Raw genomic sequence first — 22,722 nt, forward strand, 5'->3', positions numbered from 1 at the left:
AGGCTTAGAGTGCTGCATAAATTATTCAAAAAAGAAAGAGAGAACTGGGTAGTTCCCAAGTTTAGGTGGAGAGCAGCTCCTGTGTAGAGCACCCTACAACACCAGTGAAACTCTGAAACTACTCATTTGAAATACGCACATGTATATACTTGAGACCTAACATAACAGTACCTCACCCACCCCCCACCATGCACACTTCTCTTTTTCAGAGGAGGGAGTGCATGGCCCCACTGCCCGGGCCGTGCCTGGCCCCGGGGACCCCATCCTCTGGGGCCCACCATTTTATTTATGGGGGAGAGAGACATACAACCCCTCTCCCCCTGCCAATTTAGGCTTCGGGGACCCCATTCCCAGGCCAAATGTAATGGTGGGGCAGGCAGCCACCCTGCCCGGACCGATTTCAGCCCAGGGGACCCCATCGTCTGAGGTCCAGCCAATAACTAAAGGGAGAGGGGGGCCGAGCGATCCTCCTTCCCCGGGCCGATATCGGCCCTGGGGACCGGATCCCCCGGGGCCCAGCTAACAAAGAGTGGGTGCCCTGGTGCCCACCCAGTGCACCCACCATGTTCTCTTTGGGGGCAGCAAGGGGAAGGGAGCCCCAAAGACCCTGTGGCCCCAGCCAGCTCTTCGCACTCAGTGGGAGCCGGCATTGCTCCCACCTGCATGGAGTAGCTCAAAATGGTTTGTACTCCCCTCCCCCAGTTCACCAACGGCTGGAACTCGGGGACGGGGTACCAGGGGCCCAAGTCGGCCACGGAGAGGGGTCCTGTACCCCTTTGCCACTTCTGCACGAGGCCAGGCCTGGGGGGTGGGGGGAACGGAGGTATTGGGGGGGTTCAAAATCAAGGATGCAAGGCAATATAAGAATAAAATGTTTTGGGGGCCCAGGAGGAGTTTTTGTGAGACCCCACCACCAGGCCTAGGGGGTCATGGTATTACTACCCAGGCCCCTTATGATTTTTTTGCCGTTTCTTTCTTGGAACTCGGCCAATTCGAGTCCCAGGACAACTGTCACCACTTACTGGTTGAAGTGGTGGAAGCCAAACAGATCTCATGTTGAAATTAGTCAGATGCACTTTTTTTATTTTTTATTTAACTAGCTCTACAACTACTGAATGGATTTACACCAAATTACAAACCGTGACCTTTCTGGACTAGGATTTAACTTTTAAATTTGAGGCAATTCTGTTCAGTAGTTCAAGCTGTACTGTCTAAAATTCCTATGGGAAACTGCTTTGAGAAAGCAAGTTTTGGGACCCCACCGCCCCCTTTTTTCTTGGCCCCCACTTCAGAAATCATCCTGAAACTTTCCAGACTGCAGCTGAAGTGAGTGGCACACTAGTTTAAAAATGTTTGTGAAGGTTCAATAAACAGCACAAAAGTCATTAGCAAAATTAAAACCGTTTTCCCTATGGAAACTAGGTCATATCTATACCTACTGGCGACTGCACATGTATATATATATACCCTCACATATATACATGTACACACACACACTAAAAAAATAAAAAAAATTATCTACTGGCGGTCGCCAGTAGATAGTTATAGATAGGACCGTGTTTCCATAGGAAATCCGCAACATTCTATTTGGAATAACTTTGGCGCCGGTTGACGAATCCTCGCGAAATTTTCAAAATAGGTGGGGCTCCGCTCCTACCCTGAAAGTCTCGGGGGGTTTCATCAAGCGGGGGCTGAGAAAAAAGGGGGGTCCCAAAACGCGTTTTCCCCATGCAATTTTCCATAGGGACCTTTAGTCCAAGGTACAGCCCGAACGGCTGAACAGAATTACTTGAAATTTGGCAGAGAGGTAGTCCTCAGCTCAGGGAAGTGCCTTTTGCAGGTCTGGTGTCAATCTGTTCAGTAGTTCCTGAGAAGATCAAAAGTAAAATCATATATATATGTGGGCGGAGCCTAACCACACATCTCATCCAGAGATCTGATTGGCTGTCAGCACTTCATCCAAGAAGTGTTGGCAGCCATCTTGGGACCAATATACATGATAGCACCTCATTAAAAAGCATTGCAGTTAATAGAAAGTTTTAAGACTTTAGTCACATTATAAATCATTTGTTGATGGTACCATACTCATTTTAGGGACTGTGGTATGTTCTAAGGTGATTTCACCATGTGAAAAAGCCTTCTGCTGGGATATCATGATTGAGAGAAAAATATTTTCTCATGCTTTTCCCACAGAGGTTTAGAAGGTGATCTATAAGCTAAACTGAAAGCTTATTTTCTGTAAATTCACATTATCTTTCTCAGTCATGTGAGAATGAAGTCTGACATTCTCAGTAAAACATGTACATCCAACAAGGGCAGAGACTGTCAGTTGATTCCTTTGTGTTCTACTGCAGCTTCCCAGAGTGTTCCAAAGAACAACTAGAGCGCTAACAGTCCTACTTATGATAAACGTATGGCACACCTGAAGCCATCTTGCTTGGATTAAAGTGGTAACTCTTAAAATATTTAATTTAAAAAGCAACAAAATGAGGGGGTTAATTTTTCCCATAACAAGTATGATTAGTGCTGCAGAAAGAAAAACTAGGGCACATTTTGACTTCTGAAATCCTCTTTTATTTCATTAAACAATTCTGACATTCAGACTGAAACATGCACTTTCAATACCAGCAGCAGTTTTCCCTGGTGAGCAGTAGCTTTACTACAGTGATCTAATGAACAAAAAGAGTGCTAACATTCTGGATTTATGGCAAATGTGTGACACATCTGAATGCCATCTTGATGGAATCAAAGTAAAAAACTGAAAGTATTTCCTACTGAGGAGACTGCAGTAAATGAGGAAATTAGGAAACTTCATAACAAATAAGTCTCCCAAGATGGCCACCAGAGACAAAAGAGCCCAAATGTAGTCCAAATATCACCCAGATGTAGCCCAAGTATAGCCCAATGACAGAATGTCCCATAGTGTTCTTAAAAACAACTAGAGCGCTTACTGTCTTCATTATGACAAAAGTATGGCACACCTGAAGCCATCTTGATTGAAATAAACTGGTAACACTTAACACATTTAATTTAAAAAGGAACACAATGAGGGGGTTCATTTTGCCATAGAAATTATGATTAATGCTGAAGAAAGAAAATGAGGGCACATTTTGAGTGACTTCTCAAATCCTCTTCTATTTCATTAAAAAATTCTGACATGCAGACTGAAACATGCACTTTTAATACCAGGAGCAGACTTCCATGGTGAACAGTAGTTTTACTACAGTGATCTAATGAGCAACTAGAGTGCTAACTTTCAGAATTGATGGCAAATGTGTGACACATCTGAATACCTTCATGATGGAATCAAAGTAAAAAACTGAAAGCATTTCCTACTGAGGAGACTGCAGTACATGAGGAAATTAGGAAACTTCATAACAAATAAATCTCCCAAGATGGCCACCGGAGACAAAAGAGCCCAAATGTAGCCCAAAATCACCCAGATGTAGCCCACATATAGCCCAATGACAGAAGTGTGCAAAACACTTATTATTTTGTGTTTTTGCAGTGTTATATAGTGCAGACTTGTCAGGTATTGGAGTGCTTTACATGAGCATTGGTTACATCACACAAGAACAAATTCATTTTGGTTGTAGACATGGGGAGACTAAGTGATTTGACCAGAATCACAGAATGTCGAGCTGAAGCAGAAACTCCAACCTGGTTCCCCAGTTGCAAAGTCTGCAGTTCTGGAAGTAACACCACATCCTCTCCCCTAAGTGCAACATTTAATCAAGTGGTCAACTGGATAAAAAAACATAAAGATAACAAATAATTTAAAAGTGCTTTGTCGCTATTTGAAAGCTCAGAAAATATGTCCTTATTTTAGTCTTTTAGAGCACTAACCATAATTTTGATGCCAATAAGACCCTCTCATATATGTAATTTCTAAAGGAAATGCTCTAGGTATTACAGTTTTGATTACATCAAGATGACGTCAGGCGTTCCACACTTTTGTAATAAATATAGAATGTTAGCAATCTAGTTGTTCATTAGGATACTGTTGAGAGGCAGAGGCCAGGGGCACGGACTCTGAAAACTGAAGGCAGGTAGGAGGGTGCAAACGCAACTATTTAACCACACTGAGCAGGCAGGAAGGGCTGTGGCAGCACAACAGACTATGGAGGGCAGTGGAAAGGGGGGCAGGGGCAACAAACCAACAATACAGGACTTGCAAGAGAGGCTGTGGCAATGTAATAGACCATTGTGGGCAGAAGGAAGAGGCAATGGTAGTACAACCATACATGCCAACAGACCCAATTCAGCCAGGAAACGTCCAATGTTTTTAAGCTCAAATGGGCTTTATTTGATCTGTCTCCTGTCTACAATCTCCTCTTTTTCAATGTAACTCAAAGGGGAAAATCAAAACCCCAGTTTTTTTTCAAAATCTCCCTCTTACCAAGTTCAAAATGTTCGCAAGTATGGTACATTGGATCATGGAAGGAAATGGGGTAGGGAAATGGACTTTGATAACAGAGGACAGGAGGGACATGGAGAGGTGCACCAAACTGACCCTGCAGGGCAGGCATCAGGGTTTGCAGCAGCACAATACACCACACAGGGCATGTGGGACGGGAGTGCAGCACATCAATCCATAGAAAGCAAGAGGGAGGGGACAGGACCATGCACATGGGCAACAGAGAACAGAGGGGCAAGAGGCAATGGTAGCTAGCTGACCATAATGGACAGACAGGAGAGAAAGCTGCAGCATAACAGACCATAAAGGGCAGGAGGGACGGATCAGGGGCATTACAATGGAACAGACAAGCCAGGAGGGAGAGAATAGGGGTCCGCACATGTAAACAGAGGGCTGGGGGCAAGGGGGCAGGGCAGGAGCAGCAAGATAGCCATGGAGGTCAGGCAGGATGGGCACTAGAAGCAAGACACACCATGAAGAGCAACAGTGAGACTGTGATGGCATACACACAGACCATGGAGGGAAGGTGGGAGGGGTCAGGGGCAGCTAACTGACCACACAGGGAAGGTGGGAGGGGCCATGGCAGCACAGAAGACCATGCATGGCAAGTGGGAGGGTTAGTGGCAGCACAATGGCTATGATGGGCAAGAAGGAGGGTGCAGGGGCATGCACAAAGAACGATGGAGGATAGAAGGGAGGGTCAGGACCTGTGCACAGACAAGAAAGTTCAGGGGAAGGGGCCTCACAACAGACCGCACGGGGCAGGCAGGAGGAGCAGTTGCAGCACAACAGACCAGGGAGGGCAGAAGGGTGTGGCAGTACAATGGACCATGTTGGACAGGAGGAAGAGGATAGGGGCATGGCATGTGGACAGGCAGGATGGAGGTGGCAGGGACAGGTTACAGTCATCTGACAATGCTAGGCAGGTGGGAGGGGAGTGGCAGCTCAACAGAACACTCAGAGTAGATAGGAGTGGCAGGTCCATGGAACATGGTGGGCACAAAGGATGGAGCAGGGGCATGCACAAAGACATCGGAGGGCAGGGGGAAGGAGAATTGGGGCAGCAAGCTAAGCACAGAGTTTAAGCAATGGAGGGCAGGAGGAGGGGACTGGTACATCATACTAAATTGAGGGCAGTGGCAGCACATCAGACCATGCATGGCAGGAGGGAGGAGGCTAGTCCATGGATTCACACAACAGAGGATAGGGAGGAGGGGGATGGGGCAGCAAGCTAACTGTTCAGAGAAGGCGGGTATTAGGAACTTTATTGTTTTTAAAACGTGTGTCTGTGCGAACTACTTAAAATATGAACAAGTATGCAGCATAATCTCACTTTTATTCAGGAAGAAGAGGACGTTTGTGACTGTGACTCCGGGCTCACTTGGCAGAAACACCCCCTGACCCTCCACCCCCTATCGCAAAATGTAATGCCCGTTAAAAGGGTAGGTGAACACAATGTTATATAGAACATAGTCCTGAGAGCACGATTGAAAATGAAAACTAAATATAGTGTATGGTATAAACTATGCACCAAAAAGTGTGATATAAGATGAACCGGGCGTGAAATATAATATGCAATACATTGTGCGCAATGACAGATTAATTGGAGAGCGCGAGATAGCACAGGCACTAGCGCGTGCTATGCGATGTGCGCCTTGGAGTGTAATATGCACAGGGCAGTGTTGTGTAACCTAACTAGTCTCTAAAGTTGGAATATAAAATATGTGCTGGGGAGTGTAACGTTGCATATGCACTGTGACAAAGATATGGATCCCAGATTGTAATATGTATGGCATAGCACTGTGCGTTATAACATAGGCATCGAGGAAGGCACGTTAGATGGGGCAATATAACCCGTGCGAAGACAAGTGTGGCATGACATATTCACGGGGTGGTGTTACAGTGCACATGGGCTAGAGAGTGTCATAGCATATGCACTAGCTGGTGGAATACAACACAGAGGTGTGTGGCACTCGGCAGGCAATGGTGGGTGTAACACAGCATTGGGCTCTGCCAGGAGCGCGCTGTGACTCTCAAGTGATGTTCGTCCCCTTTCCAGAGAGTAAAATAAAAAGTATTACACATCCGGCAGTGGATGTGTGTTATATTAACCGTGAGGGGGGTTTCTTACATAGTTTTGGTCGAATTTTTGTCGAATCCCCTTTGAATGGCTTGGTGTGCAGGTGTATTAAATGTGCCCGTCAATAGCTACCCATGTTTGTATAAATAAACGACAAGGGTGTCTACCGGGATTAGGCACAGTAGGGCATCAGACATGTCAGAGCTTCACTAGAGGTGTAAATACATTCCACGTGGATTCATTGTATGCATAGTCGCCTTTTAATGAATATCACTCAAATCGTCATGGTGATAGGTACGTACGGTTTGTCCAGCATGTCCTAGGTGTGTCTATAAATATATATTTTTTAAAAATAATAAAAAACAGTGGCCGGCCCTGGGGATTGGGGTCAAAAAAATATAATTAGGAGACAGGCCCTGGGGGATGGGGTCATCAGGGCCAATAAATTAGAATAAGAAGGGGAACCACACAGCCCCCTTTCTTAAAAAATTAAAATAAATAAAAGACTGGCATCGTGCCGGAGGCCACGCCCCCTCCTTGCAGCACTCTGCAAACGCGCCCCCTGGCGAGTTGTAAGTTGGGGAATTAATTCCTCTTCAATACTGAGGGTCCCTGAGGGCCAACCAGCCCAACAGGCATCTCCAGTATGCGCCAGGGAGCTGCGCTGCAGACAGGTGTTCTGAGGCCAAGCACCATTTTACACCTCTCTGCAGCGCAGCTCTGTTGCGCTTACTGGAGGTACCTAGTGGTCTAGTTTGCACCTAGGGACCCTTAGGATTCAAGGGGACTTAATCTCTCAACTTAGAACAGCCACAGGGCGCGTTTACACAGTGGTGAAGGGAGGGGACGGGGCCTGAGGTGACGTGTGCAAACACGCACTATGGCACGTTTTAAATTGAGGATATAATTTCCCTTCAATACTGAGGGCCCCTGGGGGCTAACTAGCCCACCAAGTGCTTCCAGTAAGCGCCACTGAGCTGCATTGCAGAGGTGTGGTCCAGGCTGTGCCACTTTTTACACCTCTCTGCAACGCAGCTCTGTGGCACTTACTGGACGTACCTAGTGGGCTAGTTGGACCCTAGGGACCCTCAGGATTCAAATAAACTTAATCTCCTAACTAAAAACGGACACAGGGCGTGTTTACACAGTGGTGAAGGGAGGGGACGGGGCCTGAGTTAACGTGTGCAAAAATGCCCTGTGGCCTGTTTTAAGAGGTAGTTTTAATCCCCCTGCCCTATTATATACTAGGGGCTTACAGAGGAGGTCATGCTAATCAGAGGGGGACCCCAACGCATAATGTTCCCTAGTGTATGTAGGTGTTTTCACTGTATTCTAAGTGTCTTTTAACATAGCACTGGCTCTAGGACTGGTTAGTCAGACTCAGTTACCACCAGTATCCGTCTGAAAAAGTTGAGGGTACAGGATGATTTTGCAACAAGGATTCTTTCTGCTTTTCTTTTTGTTCTTTCTGCACGTTATCCTTCTTCCTGCACTTTTCTTCGTCTTTGAGGACTTCTGTTGCTTCTTTCTGCACATCTTTTTTTTCTTTCTGTGCATTTTTTCTTCTTTCTTCACATGTCCTATCTCTGTAGGCATAGTTAGAAATTAGCATTTAAAAAACCTTTGAAATTCACAGAAAAAAACATAGGTTTCAGGCACGTTATAGTTAGGAATTAGCATTTAAAAAACTTCAGAAATTCACTGACAAAACCATAGGTTTCAGGGGTGTTTTAGTTAGCTGGGCTTTTCACTTGTACAAAACCATTGAAATTCCCCCGTTATAGTTAGTTCAGCTAACTATAACTCGCGCGCCCGCAATGCACTGCTGATGATGTCACATATTACATCACTCACAACATGGTCAGTGACATCACTCATGACATCACTGATGACATCTCAAATGACATCACTGATGACATCATCCTTGTGATAGAGTGGCAGACCTCCTCTCACCCGAATATAACCTTTGATACACACATTCAAAAATAGAGACTAACATTTTCAAAACAATGGACATACCAATACCAGTAACAACAACCTCTTCAGTAATTCTAAGATCCAAATACACATCCACTCATTCACCAATAGTCCTATACAGTCACTCATACATGTACTCACTCATCATATGTACTCATACAACTATACATCCTGTTACACAATGCCACTCATCCATAGAGTTACTCACACACATCGTCACTCATGCTAATAAAGTATCAAACATACATTTACTTGCATATACAGTTATACACACACCACCACACTTACTTCTACGGAAACTTACACATACTTAGTCTTTTAAACAATCACTTCTAGAAACACATACTTATTCATACAGGAACTCTTTCAATCTCTCACTCTCACATATTCTCACATATATACACCAATAGTCACATATACTAGTTTAAAGCATATGTAGTTACTCATAAAGACACTATTGAGACAGTCATTCACTCACTAACACACCCATACACACACTCATCCACCCATACAGTCCTGCACACATGCTGTCTTCAACACATACAAACAGTGAGTCACTCATTCATGCACCTATGCACTACGTAATACCCCCAACCGAACCATGCAGACACTCAGACTGATACTCATAAGACCAACTAATAACCTATATAGACACCCATGTAGCTACTCACCAACCCATGCAGCCACTTATACACAAAGTGAGAGACTGATACAGATATTTACATATTTAAACATTACTCACTAAGCCATGTATTCACTATGATACACTTAATCAGTCAGTTACACAATCAATTTTTCAAAAACAAATCATCCATTTAGACACTTATATACCCATTTATTCTTCCATCGACCTTGAGAGATACATATATAAAACATATTTAATTTTCAGAAAAACAGACATTCACTGGATGATGTCATCAGTGATGTCACTGACCATGTCATGAGTGATGTAATATATGACGTCATCAGCAGTGCATTGCGGGCGCGCGAGTTATAGTTAGCTGAACTAACTATAACGGGGGAATTTCAATGGTTTTGTACAAGTGAAAAGTCCAGCTAACTATAACACCCCTGAAACCTATGGTTTTTTCAGTGAATATATATATATATATATATATATATATATATATATATATATATATATATATATATATATATATATATATATATATATATATATATATATATATATATCACAGAAAAAAACATAGGTTTCAGGGGTGTTCTAGTTAGCTGCCCATTTCACTCGTACAAAACCATAGAAATTCCTCCATTATAGTTAGTTCTGCTAACTATAACTCACGCGCCCGCAATGCACTGCTGATGATGTCACATATTGCATCATTCATGACATGGTCAGTGACATCACTGATGACATCACTGATGACATCACTGATGACATCATTGATGACATCATCCACTGAATGTGGTTTAGTTTGAAATTTAAATATGTATTATATATATACCAATCTGTATTGAAGATTGAGTGGATATATAACTGTCTGGATGGAGGATTTAGTAGCTGTCTGACTGTCTGTTTAAGTGAGTAATTAAAAGTGTCTCACTTAATACATGGATTAGTAACTAAACTATGTGAATGTGTGCAGCACTGTCTCTGTTGTTGTATAACATGCTGCCTCAGTTGGTCACTAACTACATGAGTGTGTATATTAGTTATTGATTAGTTGGGTGAGTATTTGTATGGGACACTGAGTTTGTGTGTGGTTGGATGGGGTGTGTGTAACTAAGCATAGATGTGTGAATGGTTGATGGACTAGGTGTATGGGTTTAAGAGTGCATGTGGAAACAGTTGTTTGGGTGACTGAGTGTATTTATTTGTGTGTTGGTGAGCGAATATATGTTTTAGTTGTACATCTTCAACAAAGTAAAAAAAATAAAAGGCATTGTATGTGAGAGTTGGTGTATATAAATAAGTTTGTGTAAGAGTCAGTGATTGTGAGCAAATATATGAATGAGTGTATAATTGTAATGGTGCTTTTTAAACATATTAACGATGAGTTACTATGTGTTTGAATAAATGAGGTGTCGTTGGATAATTGTGTAAGTGAGTAAATTTAAGTGCGATACATTTTTTTCATGAGTGAGTAGGATGACTGCATAACCGACTAAGATGACTGCTGATGTGTCAATGTCTAGATATGTGTATAAGTGCATTTGATAGTGTTCTATTAATTAATGACTGCATGTATAGATGATTCTGTTGTTGAATGGGTAGTTGTGTGTGTAGACTTAGGAATCAGTGAGTGGGTATGTAGTAACTGGTATTGGTGTGTCAATGGTTTCAAATATGGTACTCTGTATTTTACAGTGAGTGATGAAAGGTTATACTAGTGTATGATGTGGTGTATCGGATTGTCAAGTGGATGATGTCATCAGTGATGTCATCAGTGATGTCACTGACCATGTCATGAATGATGCAATATGTGACATCATTAGCAGTGCATTGCGGGCGCGTGAGTTATAGTTAGCAGAACTAACTATAACAGAGGAATTTCTATGGTTTTGTACGAGTGAAATGGGCAGCTAACTAAAACACCTCTGAAACCTATGTTTTTTTCTGTGAATTTCTAAGGTTTTTTAAATGCTAATTTCTAACTATAACGTCTCTGAAACCTATGTTTTTTTTCAGTGAATTTCAAAGGTTTTTTAAATGCTAACTTTTAAGTGTGATAGTAGTTATATCTATTTTTTTGTACTGATTTTCTACAGTTTTTTAACTGTTTATTTATAAATATTTTATTCATTAAATAACATATTTTTCTGAAAATTGCAAAAAAATAATTTTTAATTAAAACTGAAATATTGATTAATTTTCTTGTTTTCATTTTTTAATTTAATATATTTATATCATTTTCTTCAAAAAAAAAATCCAATTTTTTTCGCAGTCGCGCACTCAAAGTGTACACATCACGGTGGGTGCGCGCATTCTAGCCGCCATTTTAGAATAGTCATGAAGGATCCGCGTATGGTGTGCGACGGCTGCGTGTTTTTCAGTTAGATCATATACATTTAACATCACGTGATATGCGCGATTGGTATGCGACCAGTCTGCGACTCCGGCTCCCACGCATTCGCGACACATGCGCATTACGGTACAAGATGTTGCGCGCTTGCGGGTCCCGCGTGACATCATATACGTGCTGGGGCGCGCTGGCTGCGCGACTCCCGCAAAAAAAAATGATGTCCCAAAATGATATGTATGTGTCTTTAATATACATAATAAGGCAAGAGATTATGTAAGATATTCATCCAAATAATATATTTGTACTTATAAGCGAACTTATATTATTTTTAAATATATTTTCGCGAAGTCGGGTGCGTGCGTCGTGAGTGCAGAAAACCAGGTCAGCAGAGCTGCTGTAGAGCCAGAGAACCAGGTCAGCAGAGCTGCTCTAGAGCCTAAGAACTAGGTCAGGAGAGCTGCTCTAGAGTCAGAGAACCAGGTCAGCAGAGCTGCTGTAGAGCCAGAGAAACCAGGTCAGCAGAGTTGCTTTAGAGGGAGAGAACCAGGTCAGCAGAGCTGCTTTAGAGCCAGAGAACCAGGCCAACAGAGCTGCTTTAGAGCCAGAGAACCAGGTAAGCAGAGCTGCTTTAGAGCCATAGAACCAGGTCAGCAGAGCTGCTTTAGAGCCAGAGAACCAGGTCAGTAGAGCTGCTCTAGAGCCTAAGAATCAGGTCAACAGAGCTGCTCTAGAGCCAGAGAACCAGGTCAGCAGAGCAGCTGCAGAGCCAGAGAAACCAGGTCAGTAGAGCTGCTTTAGAGGGAGAGAACCAGGTCAGCAGAACTGCTTCAGAGCCATAGAACTGGGTCAACGGAGCTGCTTTAGAGCCAGAGAACGAGGTCTGCAGAGCTGTTGTAGAGCCAGAGAACTAGATCAGCAGGGCTGCTCTGCAGCATAAGAACAAGGTCAGTAGAGCTGCTCTAGAGCCAGAGAAACCAGGTCAGCAGAGATGCTTTAGAGAGAGAGAGAACCAGGTCAGCAGAGCTGCTTTAGAGCCAGAGAACCAGGTCAGCAGAGCTGCTTTAGAGCCAGAGAACCAGGTCAGCAGAGCTGCTTTAGAGCCAGAGAACCAGGTCAGCAGAGCTGCTTTAGAGCCAGAGAACCAGGTCAGCAGAGCTGCTTTAGAGCCAGAGAACCAGGTCAGCAGAGCTGCTTTAGAGCCAGAGAACCAGGTCAGCAGAGCTGCTTTAGAGCCAGAGAACCAGGTCAGCAGAGCTGCTCTAGCTGACACTGACTGACTGATACTGACTGACTGACACTGACTGACTGACACTGACTGACTGACACTGACTGACTGACACTGACTGACTGACACTGACTGACTGACACTGACTGACTGACACTGACTGACTGACACTGACTGACTGACACTGACTGACACTGACTGACTGACACTGACTGACTGACACTGACTGACTGACACTGACTGACTGACACTGACTGACTGACACTGACTGACTGACACTGACTGACTGACACTGACTGACTGACTGACACTGACTGACACTGATTGACTGACACTGATTGACTGACACTGATTGACTGACACTGATTGACTGACACTGATTGACTGACACTGATTGACTGACACTGACTGACACTGACTGACTGACACTGACTGACACTGACTGACTGACTGACACTGACTGACTGACACTGACTGACTGACACTGACTGACTGACTACTCTCTACTACTCACTCGCTACTACTCGCTACTACTCACGCTCTCTGCTACTCGCTCTCTGCTACTCGCTCTCTGCTACTCGCTCTCTACTACTCGCTCTCTACTACTCGCTCTCTACTACTCGCTCTCTACTACTCACTCTCTACTACTCACTCTCTACTACTCACTCTCTACTACTCACTCTCTACTACTCACTCTCTACTACTCACTCTACTACTCACTCACTACTACTTTCTACTACTCACTCTACTACTCACTCTACTACTCACTCTACTACTCACTCTACTACTCACTCTACTACTCACTCTCTACTACTCTCTACTACTCTCTACTACTCTCTACTACTCTCTACTACTCACTCTCTGCTACTCTCTACTACTCACTCTCTACTACTCACTCTCTACTACTCACTCTCTACTACTCACTCTCTACTACTCACTCTCTACTACTCACTCTCTACTACTCACTCGGCTACTCACTCTACTACTCACTCTCTACTACTCACTCTCTACTACTCACTCTCTACTACTCACTCTCTACTACTTTCTACTACTCACTCTCTACTACTCACTCTCTACTACTCACTCTCTACTACTCACTCTCCTACTCTCTACTACTCACTCTCTAATACTCACTCTCTACTACTCACTCTACTACTCTCTACTACTCACTCTGATACTTTCTCTACTACTCTCTACTACTCTCTAATACTTACTCTCTATTACTCGCTCTCTACTCTCTACACCTCTACTACTCTCTACACCTCTACTACTCTCTACACCTCTACTACTCTCTACACCTCTACTACTCTCTACACCTCTACTACTCTCTACACCTCACTACACCTCTACTACTCTCTACACCTCTACTACTCTCTACACCTCTACTACTCTCTACACCTCTACTACTCTCTACACCTCTACTACTCTCTACACCTCTACACCTCTACACCTCTACACCTCTACTTATACACCTCTACCTATACACCTCTACCTATACACCTCTACCTATACACCTCTACCTATACACCTCTACCTATACACCTCTACCTATACACCTCTACCTCTACCTATACACCTCTACCTATACACCTCTACCTCTCTACCTCTCTACATGCACACATATGCACATATATATATGCATCATTTATATATGTATGTGTATATATATATATATATATATATATATATATACACACACACATATATAAACATATAATCTGCATATCTATATAAATATAAATTCATGCAAACATATACATATATGCATACATATGCATGGTATGTATATGACATTTTGAAAAACAATATTAAAAGCAAGGCTAAAAAGCCACCTAATTATAAACAGAATTGCTTTAACTTAAACGAGGGCGAGACCTATTGCATTTTCAATGCTTGTTTACTTTGGTTCCATCAAGAAGGCATTCAGATGTGACACATTTGCCATAAATTCTGAATGGTAGCACTCTAGTTCCTCATTAGATCACTGTAGCAAAGCTACTGCTCACCATGGAAGTCTGCTGCTGGTATTCAAAGTGCATGTTTCAGTCTGCATGTCAGAACTTTTTAATGAAATAGAAGAGGATTTGAGAAGTCAAAATGTGCCCTAAGTTTTCTTTCTGCAGCACTAATCATAATTTCTATGGCAAAATGAACCCCCTCATTTTGTTCCTTTGCAAATTAAATGTTTTAAATGTTACCACTTTATTCCAATCAAGATGGCTTCAGGTGTGCCATACCTTTGTCATAAGTAAGACTGTTAGCGCTCTAGTTGTTCTTTAAAACACTCTGGGATTTCTGTCATTGGGCTATACTTGGGCTACATCTCGGTGATATTTGTGCTACATTTGGGCTCTTTTGTCTCTGGTGGCCATCTTGGGAACCTTGTTATGAAGATTCCTAATTTCCTCATTTACTGCAGTCTCCTCAGTAGGCATACTGTCAGTTTTTTACTTCGATTCAATGAAGAAGGCATTCAGATGTGTCACACATTTGCCATAAATTCAGAATGTTAGCACTCTAGTTGCTCATTAGATCACTGTAGTAAAGCTACTGCTCACCAGGGAAGTCTGCTGCTGGTATTGAAAGTGCATGTTTCAGTCTGCATGTCCGAATTCTTTAATGAAATAGAAGAGGATTTGAGAAGTCACTCAAAATGTGCCCTAATTTTTCTTTCTGCAGCACTAATCATACATTCTATGGCAAAATGAACCCTCTCATTTTGTTCCTTTTTAAATTAAATGTTTTAAATGTTACCACTTTAATCCAATCAAGATGGCTTTAGGTGTGCCATACCTTTCTCATAAGTAAGACTGTTAGCGCTCTAGTTGTTCTTTGGAACACTCTGGGAAGCTGCAGTAGAACACAAAGGAATCAACTGACAGTCTCTGCCCTTGGTGGATGTACATGTTTTACTGAGAGTGTCAGACTTCATTCTCACATGACTGAGAAAGATAATGTGAATTTACCGAAAACATGCTCTCAGTTTAGCTTATAGATCACCTTCCAAACCTCTGTGGGAAAAGCATGTGAAAATAGTTTTCTCTCAAACATGATTCATGATATCCCAGCAGAAGGCTTATTCACATGGTAAAATCACCTTAGAACATACCACAATTCCTAAAATGAGTATGGTACCATCAACAAATGATTTATAATGTAACTAAAGTCTTAAAACCTTCTATTAACTGCAATGCTTTTTAATGAGGTGCTATCATGTATATTGGTCCCAAGATGGCTGCCAACACTTCTTGGATGAAGTGCTGACAGCCAATCAGATCTCACAATGAGATGTGTGGTTAGGCTCCGCCCAGATATATATATGATTTTACTTTTGATTTTCACAGGAACTACTGAACGGATTTACACCATATATGCAAAAGGCACATGCCTGACCTGAGGACTACCTCTTTGCCAAATTTCAAGTAATTCTGTTCAGCCGTTCGGGCTGTACCTTCCACTAAAGGTCCTATGGGAAAATGCATGGGGAAAACGCGTTTTGGGACCCCCCTTTTTTCTCAGCCCCCGCTTGACGAATCACCCCGAGACTTTCAGGGTAGGAGCTGAGCGGAGCGCCCCATTAGTTTTGACAATTTCACGAACATAAGTCAACCGGCGCCAAAGTTATGCAAAATAGAATTTTCAGATTTCCTATGGGAACTCGGTCCTAACTATAACTATCTACTGGCGACCGCCAGTAGATAATATATATATATATATATATATATATATATATATATATATATATATATATAGAGAGAGAGAGAGAGAGAGAGAGAGAGAGAGAGAGAGAGAGAGAGAGAGAGAGAGAGAGAGAGAGAGAGAGAGAGAGATTAATTGGAGCGTATTTAGAAGTAGAAGGTGTTTAAGCCAAGGACACAGTAAAAAGATGTAAATTTGTCAGCTACTTACATTCCAGACACTAAGGAGATTTTGAACACATGTTGAACTGAAGAAGACAGATTGCCCAGTGCCACGTTAAGTGCTCTGTCGATACTAAATGCCACTAGACGAAGATAGCGATCTGGATCCTGTCCATGTCCGTCATATGGCACATAGATGTAGGGAAATATGCCATGTAAATGTAGGCATGTCTTCTGACCTGCGAAAACAGAGCGGATGGAAAAGAAGACAATTAATATCTATAATCAGGACGTATTTTCATTAAAAAATTCAATAGCCAGAAAATAACCTACATCACAAAGTAACCAACATGCTTGCACTAGTGCACAAATGCGTACGTAGATAAATGGGGTGTACATAGCAGAACCATTTAAAATGTATTTTACATTTTAATTTCACAATTTAGCATTCTTTTGAATATGATCTTTATTCTTTAACAAACCTTTTGAGTCTTGAAAAAAAACTATTAGGCATTATTTTTTTTTTAATTAACTGTCCGAACAAGGTGCCAACATTTGTCGAGTTTAGTGCCAGCCGGGCCTCTGCTGTATGATGTTGCAGTCAAGATCTCAAGGAATTGCAACTGCTGAAACGCTTGTCAACCCTTATCACGTTGCTACATAGTGGCCGGCGGGGGACAGGAGGTCGAGATGGAATCTCTATTCAGGAAACAGAGGTGTCTGGCAGGCTGGCTTCCGGGTTCACAAATTACGGCCGACCTGCTCTTTAAGGTGCAAGCTCATCTAAATTAAATAAGGTAATGACGATAAAAGGGAGACCCAAACTTAATTATTAAAATCGCCAATTCCACAACTAAAACATGGAAAGCGAATCCCGTCGAAAACGTACACCATTTGTTTTTCACTGTGAGTGATGGGACACTAGAGAGAATGATTAATGTCGCCTATTGTAATTTATCTTTAACAACTCTTACAGATTGCTCGACGCACTGAAAATAAGGAAGTCCTGTTTGCTGGACATTGTGTGTGTGAAAAGAAAGAAGAGGAAAGCACCCTTTACATAATTTACTACAAGTGTGCTCTAATGCGGCCTTACCACGTTCAGTGGCACTTTATGAAAACTCTCAAATAAATATAGTGGGAAATGTGAGGGTTAAAACTTGACGCGGGCATTAACAGCCTAATTTAGCATAACTCATCAGGAGTATCTGTGCTTCGAAAGCAATCTCGTTGCAAAGCTACCTTTGCGCAAATTCATTACAAAATATTTTTATATAAAGCTCACTACTGAAAATTCTTCCATTTCATAACAGTGCAAACTACAGTGGCGACTATTAGAATCAACATTTGAATGGTACTCATGTTATTAACGGACGGATGATTAAAGCTCAGCCAACTACGATCATTATGAAACCTAAAGCCAGAAGCTTTATTTGTACTGGTGGTTGGGGGCGTGGGATATACTTATAATTAGATTCTGACGAGAGCAAGAGAGGCAAGCATTTGCACAGCCAATAGGTCTTATCTATGCAAGAGCTATTGGCTTTGCCAATGATTTAGCCATGTTGTACACCGGCGGGCTGCTGCTCAGTGGCATAAAGGAGAGTGGTGAGGAGTGTTGAAAAGTAGAGTGGTGCAGTGTGGCGTAGAGTGGAGTGTTATGGAGGTGCGTAGAGTGGTGTAAAGTTGAGTGAAGTGAAGTGCCATGGAGTGGCATCAAGTGGAGTGGCATCGAGTGTAGTGAAGGGAGTAGAATGTTGCAGAATGGAAGGGCATAGAGTAGAGGGTTGTAGAGTTGAATGGCAGAGTAGAGTGTCAGAGTGGAGCATAAGAGTGAGTGGGCATAGAGTATCATTGAGTGGTGTACACGGCACTGTGTGGAGTGTTGTAGAGTGGTGTAGATTGTCATAGAATGGAGTGCCACTCAGTGGAGTAGTGTTGTACAGTGGAATGTGTCAGAGGGGTGGAGTAGAATGTCATAGATTAGTGTGGAGTAAAATGGCATACCGTAGCATAGGGGGAGTCGCTTAGAGTGTCAAAGTGGTGTACGGTGGTAGAATGGCAAAGTGGACAAGAGTGTTGTACAGTGAAGCATCAGAGTAGAGTTTAATGGAGTGGAGCGTCAGAGTGTAGTGTAGTGTAGTGTAGTAGAGTGGCTTAAAGTGAAGCTGTGTAAAGTACAGTGGTGCAGCGTAGATTGGTGTAGAGTGCATTGGTTTTGAGTGAAGTGGAGTAGATGCAGTGGCACAGAGTGATTCAGAGTACAGCGAGTGGAGCAGCACAGATTGCAGTGGCATAGAGCGTACTGGCGTAGAGTGAAGTGGCGCAGGATGGCATAAAGTGCAGTATGTAGAGCCGATTGTTTCAGAGTAGAGTGCAGTAGCATAGAGTGATGCAGAGGGAGTGGCGCAGAGTGCAGTAGAATGGCATGGAGTTGAGTGGTGCAGAGCAGAGTGACTTGGCATAGAGTGCATTGGCATAAAGTGCAGTGACGTAGAGCGCAATGGTGTAGAGTGGCATAGCGTGCACTGGCATAGAGTTGAGTGTTGTAGAGTATAGAGGCGTAGTCGGGCACAGTGCATTTCTTTTTAGTAAAGTGGTGTAGAGTGCATTGGTGGAGTGTGCCGTAGTTTTCAGTAGAATGGCATAGAGCAGAACTGGTGTAGAATGCATTTACGTGGAGTGTGGCGGAAGGGAATAGACTGGCATGAAGTGCCACAGGGTAGACTGCAGGGCACAGAGTACAGTGATGTATAGTAGAATGGAGTGGCATAGAGTGTAGCGGTGTAGAGCAGACTGTTTCAAAATAGAGTGCAGTGGTGCAGCGTAGATTGGTGTAGAGTGCATTGGTTTTGAGTGAAGTGGAGTAGATGCAGTGGCACAGAGTGATTCAGAGTACAGCGAGTGGAGCAGCAAAGATTGCAGTGGCATAGAGCGTACTGGCGTAGAGTGAAGTGGCGCAGGATGGCATAAAGTGCAGTATGTAGAGCCGATTGTTTCAGAGTAGAGTGCAGTAGCATAGAGTGATGCAGAGGGAGTGGCGCAGAGTGCAGTAGAATGGCATGGAGTCGAGTGGTGCAGAGCAGAGTGACTTGGCATAGAGTGCATTGGCATAAAGTGCAGTGACGTAGAGCGCAATGGTGTAGAGTGGCATAGCGTGCACTGGCATAGAGTTGAGTGTTGTAGAGTATAGAGGCGTAGTCGGGCACAGTGCATTTCTTTTTAGTAAAGTGGTGTAGAGTGCATTGGTGGAGTGTGCCGTAGTTTTCAGTAGAATGGCATAGAGCAGAACTGGTGTAGAATGCATTTACGTGGAGTGTGGCGGAAAAGAATAGACTGGCATGAAGTGCCACAGGGTAGACTGCAGGGCACAGAGTACAGTAGATTGTTTCAGAGCAGAGTGAAGTGGCCTTGACTGGAGTGTTGTAGAGTGCAGTGGTGCAATAGTAGAGGGATAGAGTGTGCTGGCATAGAGTAAAGTGGTGCAAAGTAATGCAGAGAGGTGTAGAGTGAAGTGGCGTGGAATGAAATGCTGCAGAGTATAGTGCAGCGACGCAGTGTGGAATGGCAGAGTGCAACTGGGCAAAGTGATGCAGAGTGGAATGCAGAGGCATGAAGTGGTGCAGAGTGAAGTGGGGTAAAGTGGAGTATGCTTGGTGTGTTGACGCAATGCCATTACAGACAATACATCTTCAATTGAAATGACGATTACATTTGCACAGACACACAGTTTTATCGATAAAAGTATACAGTGCACAAACCATGTGTGGAAATGTCGTCATCTAGTGTATTTATTTGGTTTGATCATATTAAAATATTTGTTTCCACCACACTTTAGAATTAACAAAAAATGTGCTTCAATTGTGCTTTCCTAATTTTCATATGTTCTGAAATATCTGCACAGTTCAATTATAGACATTTAAATTTTATTAAGATCTAGAAACAAAATTCATACAGCCTTGGGGGGCGCTAGGTGGCGCACGAGTGGAATGGCCGCCATCGCGTGAGGCTCCCGCTGTTCAGCGCCTTTTATCCGTCATTTATCCTGGTTTCCTGGGTGTAGTGGACTCCAGTTTTTCAGCATAACGTGGACCGGCAGGAGCAGATCGTCTGGCGCCTGCCCTGGGGCGCTCCGAGTGGATCTGAGGTGGCTGGTGCTGTAGGCGCGTTCCACCCGGTTGCATCGGGTGACGCGCTGGAACTGGTGACTGGGCTGAGGTGCCTACGCGACCCCCGGTGCGCCCACGAGGCAGGTGAGCCTCTGCTGAGTGGTGGCGGCGGGGGTACTGCGCTGTGGGGCACGGCTGGGGAGCAACGTGCAGAGACGGATGGCGGATGGCGCAAGGAGCGGGCTACCTGCAGAAGACTCCCGATATGTGAGTGGGAGCCCGGCGCTGAGATGATTCTGTCGGACTAGAAGGAGGAGCAGCAATAAAGATGGCGGCAGGTGCAGGTGGGCTCGGAGAGTGATTCCCTCTAGGCTGGCGGCTACCAAGTTGCGCATCGATGATATCACCATTCCCATGGGGCAGCAGCAGGCAATTATGTAGTGCTGCTCAGGGGCCACAGATCCGCAGAGGTGACTATATTGCCCCACAGGCTGGCGTGCGGAGCAACTAAACTACCCGCTGTTACACACTATCTGGGTCAGCGCCTGGGGACCTGGGACCTTGGTGGTGCGGATTAGTGCTCGGGGCATATTGCTGGCAGTCCCCCCGGCGTGTGGCGCAATTCCACCTGCAGTCAAGCTGACCCATCTGTTGTACGTCGGAGCACGGTGGGCCCTGGTGCAGCATAGGGCAGATCGGCTCACTGCTGAGAGTGGTGGCAGAGCAGGAACTCATTTCTTCCCCTCTTCTTCTCGACTCTTTCTATGTGGTGGACGGCGCGAAGGTGCACAACAGGCCACCGCATGGTACTTGTGAAGTGGATTGGGCTGACAGACTGCACGTTTTGCTTGCAATAGAAGCGAGGGACTGAAGCGACCTATATCCTTGCCCACTTGAACACAGCCTCCCTGGCCTAGGGCCCGTGTCGCTTGCTCTGATTGCGGAGGAAGGGGGTTGGGCACTGCTCTGCGCTTTGCCTCGTGAGTAGACTGTGCTGCTCTTGGCCACCCCATATCTGCTGCGGAGGACATCAGTGTCGAGATGGGGAAGGTTGATGCGCGCCAGCCGAGGCTCACATTTGAGGCCACAAAGGATATGCAACATCAGCAGGTGGAGGTGGCAGGTGAGGTGGAAGAACTGCCAGCGGGGTCACAGGGCTCCCTAGGGGCTGATGTGGCGTCGGTTCTCTTGGAAGTGCGGCAGGGCTTCACGACGATAGCGGACAAAATGGACGCCCTAACGTCGCGAATGGACACCATAGCTCGGAAATTGGAGGGCCATGAGACTCGCTTAACGGAGGCCGAGCACCGAATATCGGAGGTTGAGGATGTCACCAATCAGGTGCAGGGTGCGACGGCGCAGATAGATAAGCTATTGAAAACCATAGCAGCTAAGAATGAGGACATAGAGGCGAGGAGTCGCCGGAATAACATTCACGTCTTAGGTATTCCGGAGAGCACCAATACGGGCAAGATGAAGGACTACATTGAAAAGCTGTTGATGGCAGGGAGCTGCTGTCGTCCCATTTCATAGTGGAGAGGGCTCACCGTTCGCTTGGACCGCAGCCCCCCCCCCCTGGAAGTGCCCCTCGCCCTATCATTGCGCGCCTCTTAAATTACAGGGATCGTGATGTGGCGCTACGAGTGGCTAGGGAGAAAAAAGAGTTGCACTACAATGGTGTATCTGTCACAATGTTCCCGGATTTTACATTGCAGGTTCAAGAGGAACACCGGAAGTTTCTAGCAGTCAAACAGAAGTTGAGGCAAGCTCAAATTGACTACGCTTTGTTATATCCTGCCCGTCTACGCATCATGTATCAGGGGGCTCAAACATTCTGCCCGAAGCCTCAACAGGCAGAAGATTTCTTGAAACAGCTTAAAAAGCAAAAGGAAAAATCATCAGTCCATGATGGACCCCCATCAGCAACAACTTTGGATGTAGAGTGACTGGAGTCGTGGTATTGGATTGAAGGTTAAACTGATATGTTGCTGTTTACTATTGTTGTCGAGGCTCTCTCATTGCTGTGTACCCAGAATATAGACTGTGTCTAAGAAAGCTGGACAATAAGGG

The 22,722-nt window shown here is 44.3% G+C and overlaps 1 protein-coding gene across 2 annotated transcripts in view; it reads right to left on the reverse strand.

Annotated features, from left to right (window-relative positions):
- REV3L (REV3 like, DNA directed polymerase zeta catalytic subunit) overlaps positions 1–22,722 on the reverse strand; it is a 1,079,635-nt gene that overhangs the window by 857,647 nt on the left and 199,266 nt on the right. For both annotated transcript variants that reach the window (XM_085612140.1, XM_085612139.1), the window contains exon 2: positions 16,593–16,782. In XM_085612140.1, coding sequence (XP_085468266.1) covers positions 16,593–16,782 — 190 coding nt within the window. The remainder of the gene's footprint in view (positions 1–16,592; positions 16,783–22,722) is intronic.

Source organism: Triturus cristatus, chromosome 6 (genome assembly GCF_964204655.1).
Source record: "Triturus cristatus chromosome 6, aTriCri1.1, whole genome shotgun sequence".
Lineage (NCBI taxonomy): Eukaryota > Metazoa > Chordata > Amphibia > Caudata > Salamandridae > Triturus > Triturus cristatus.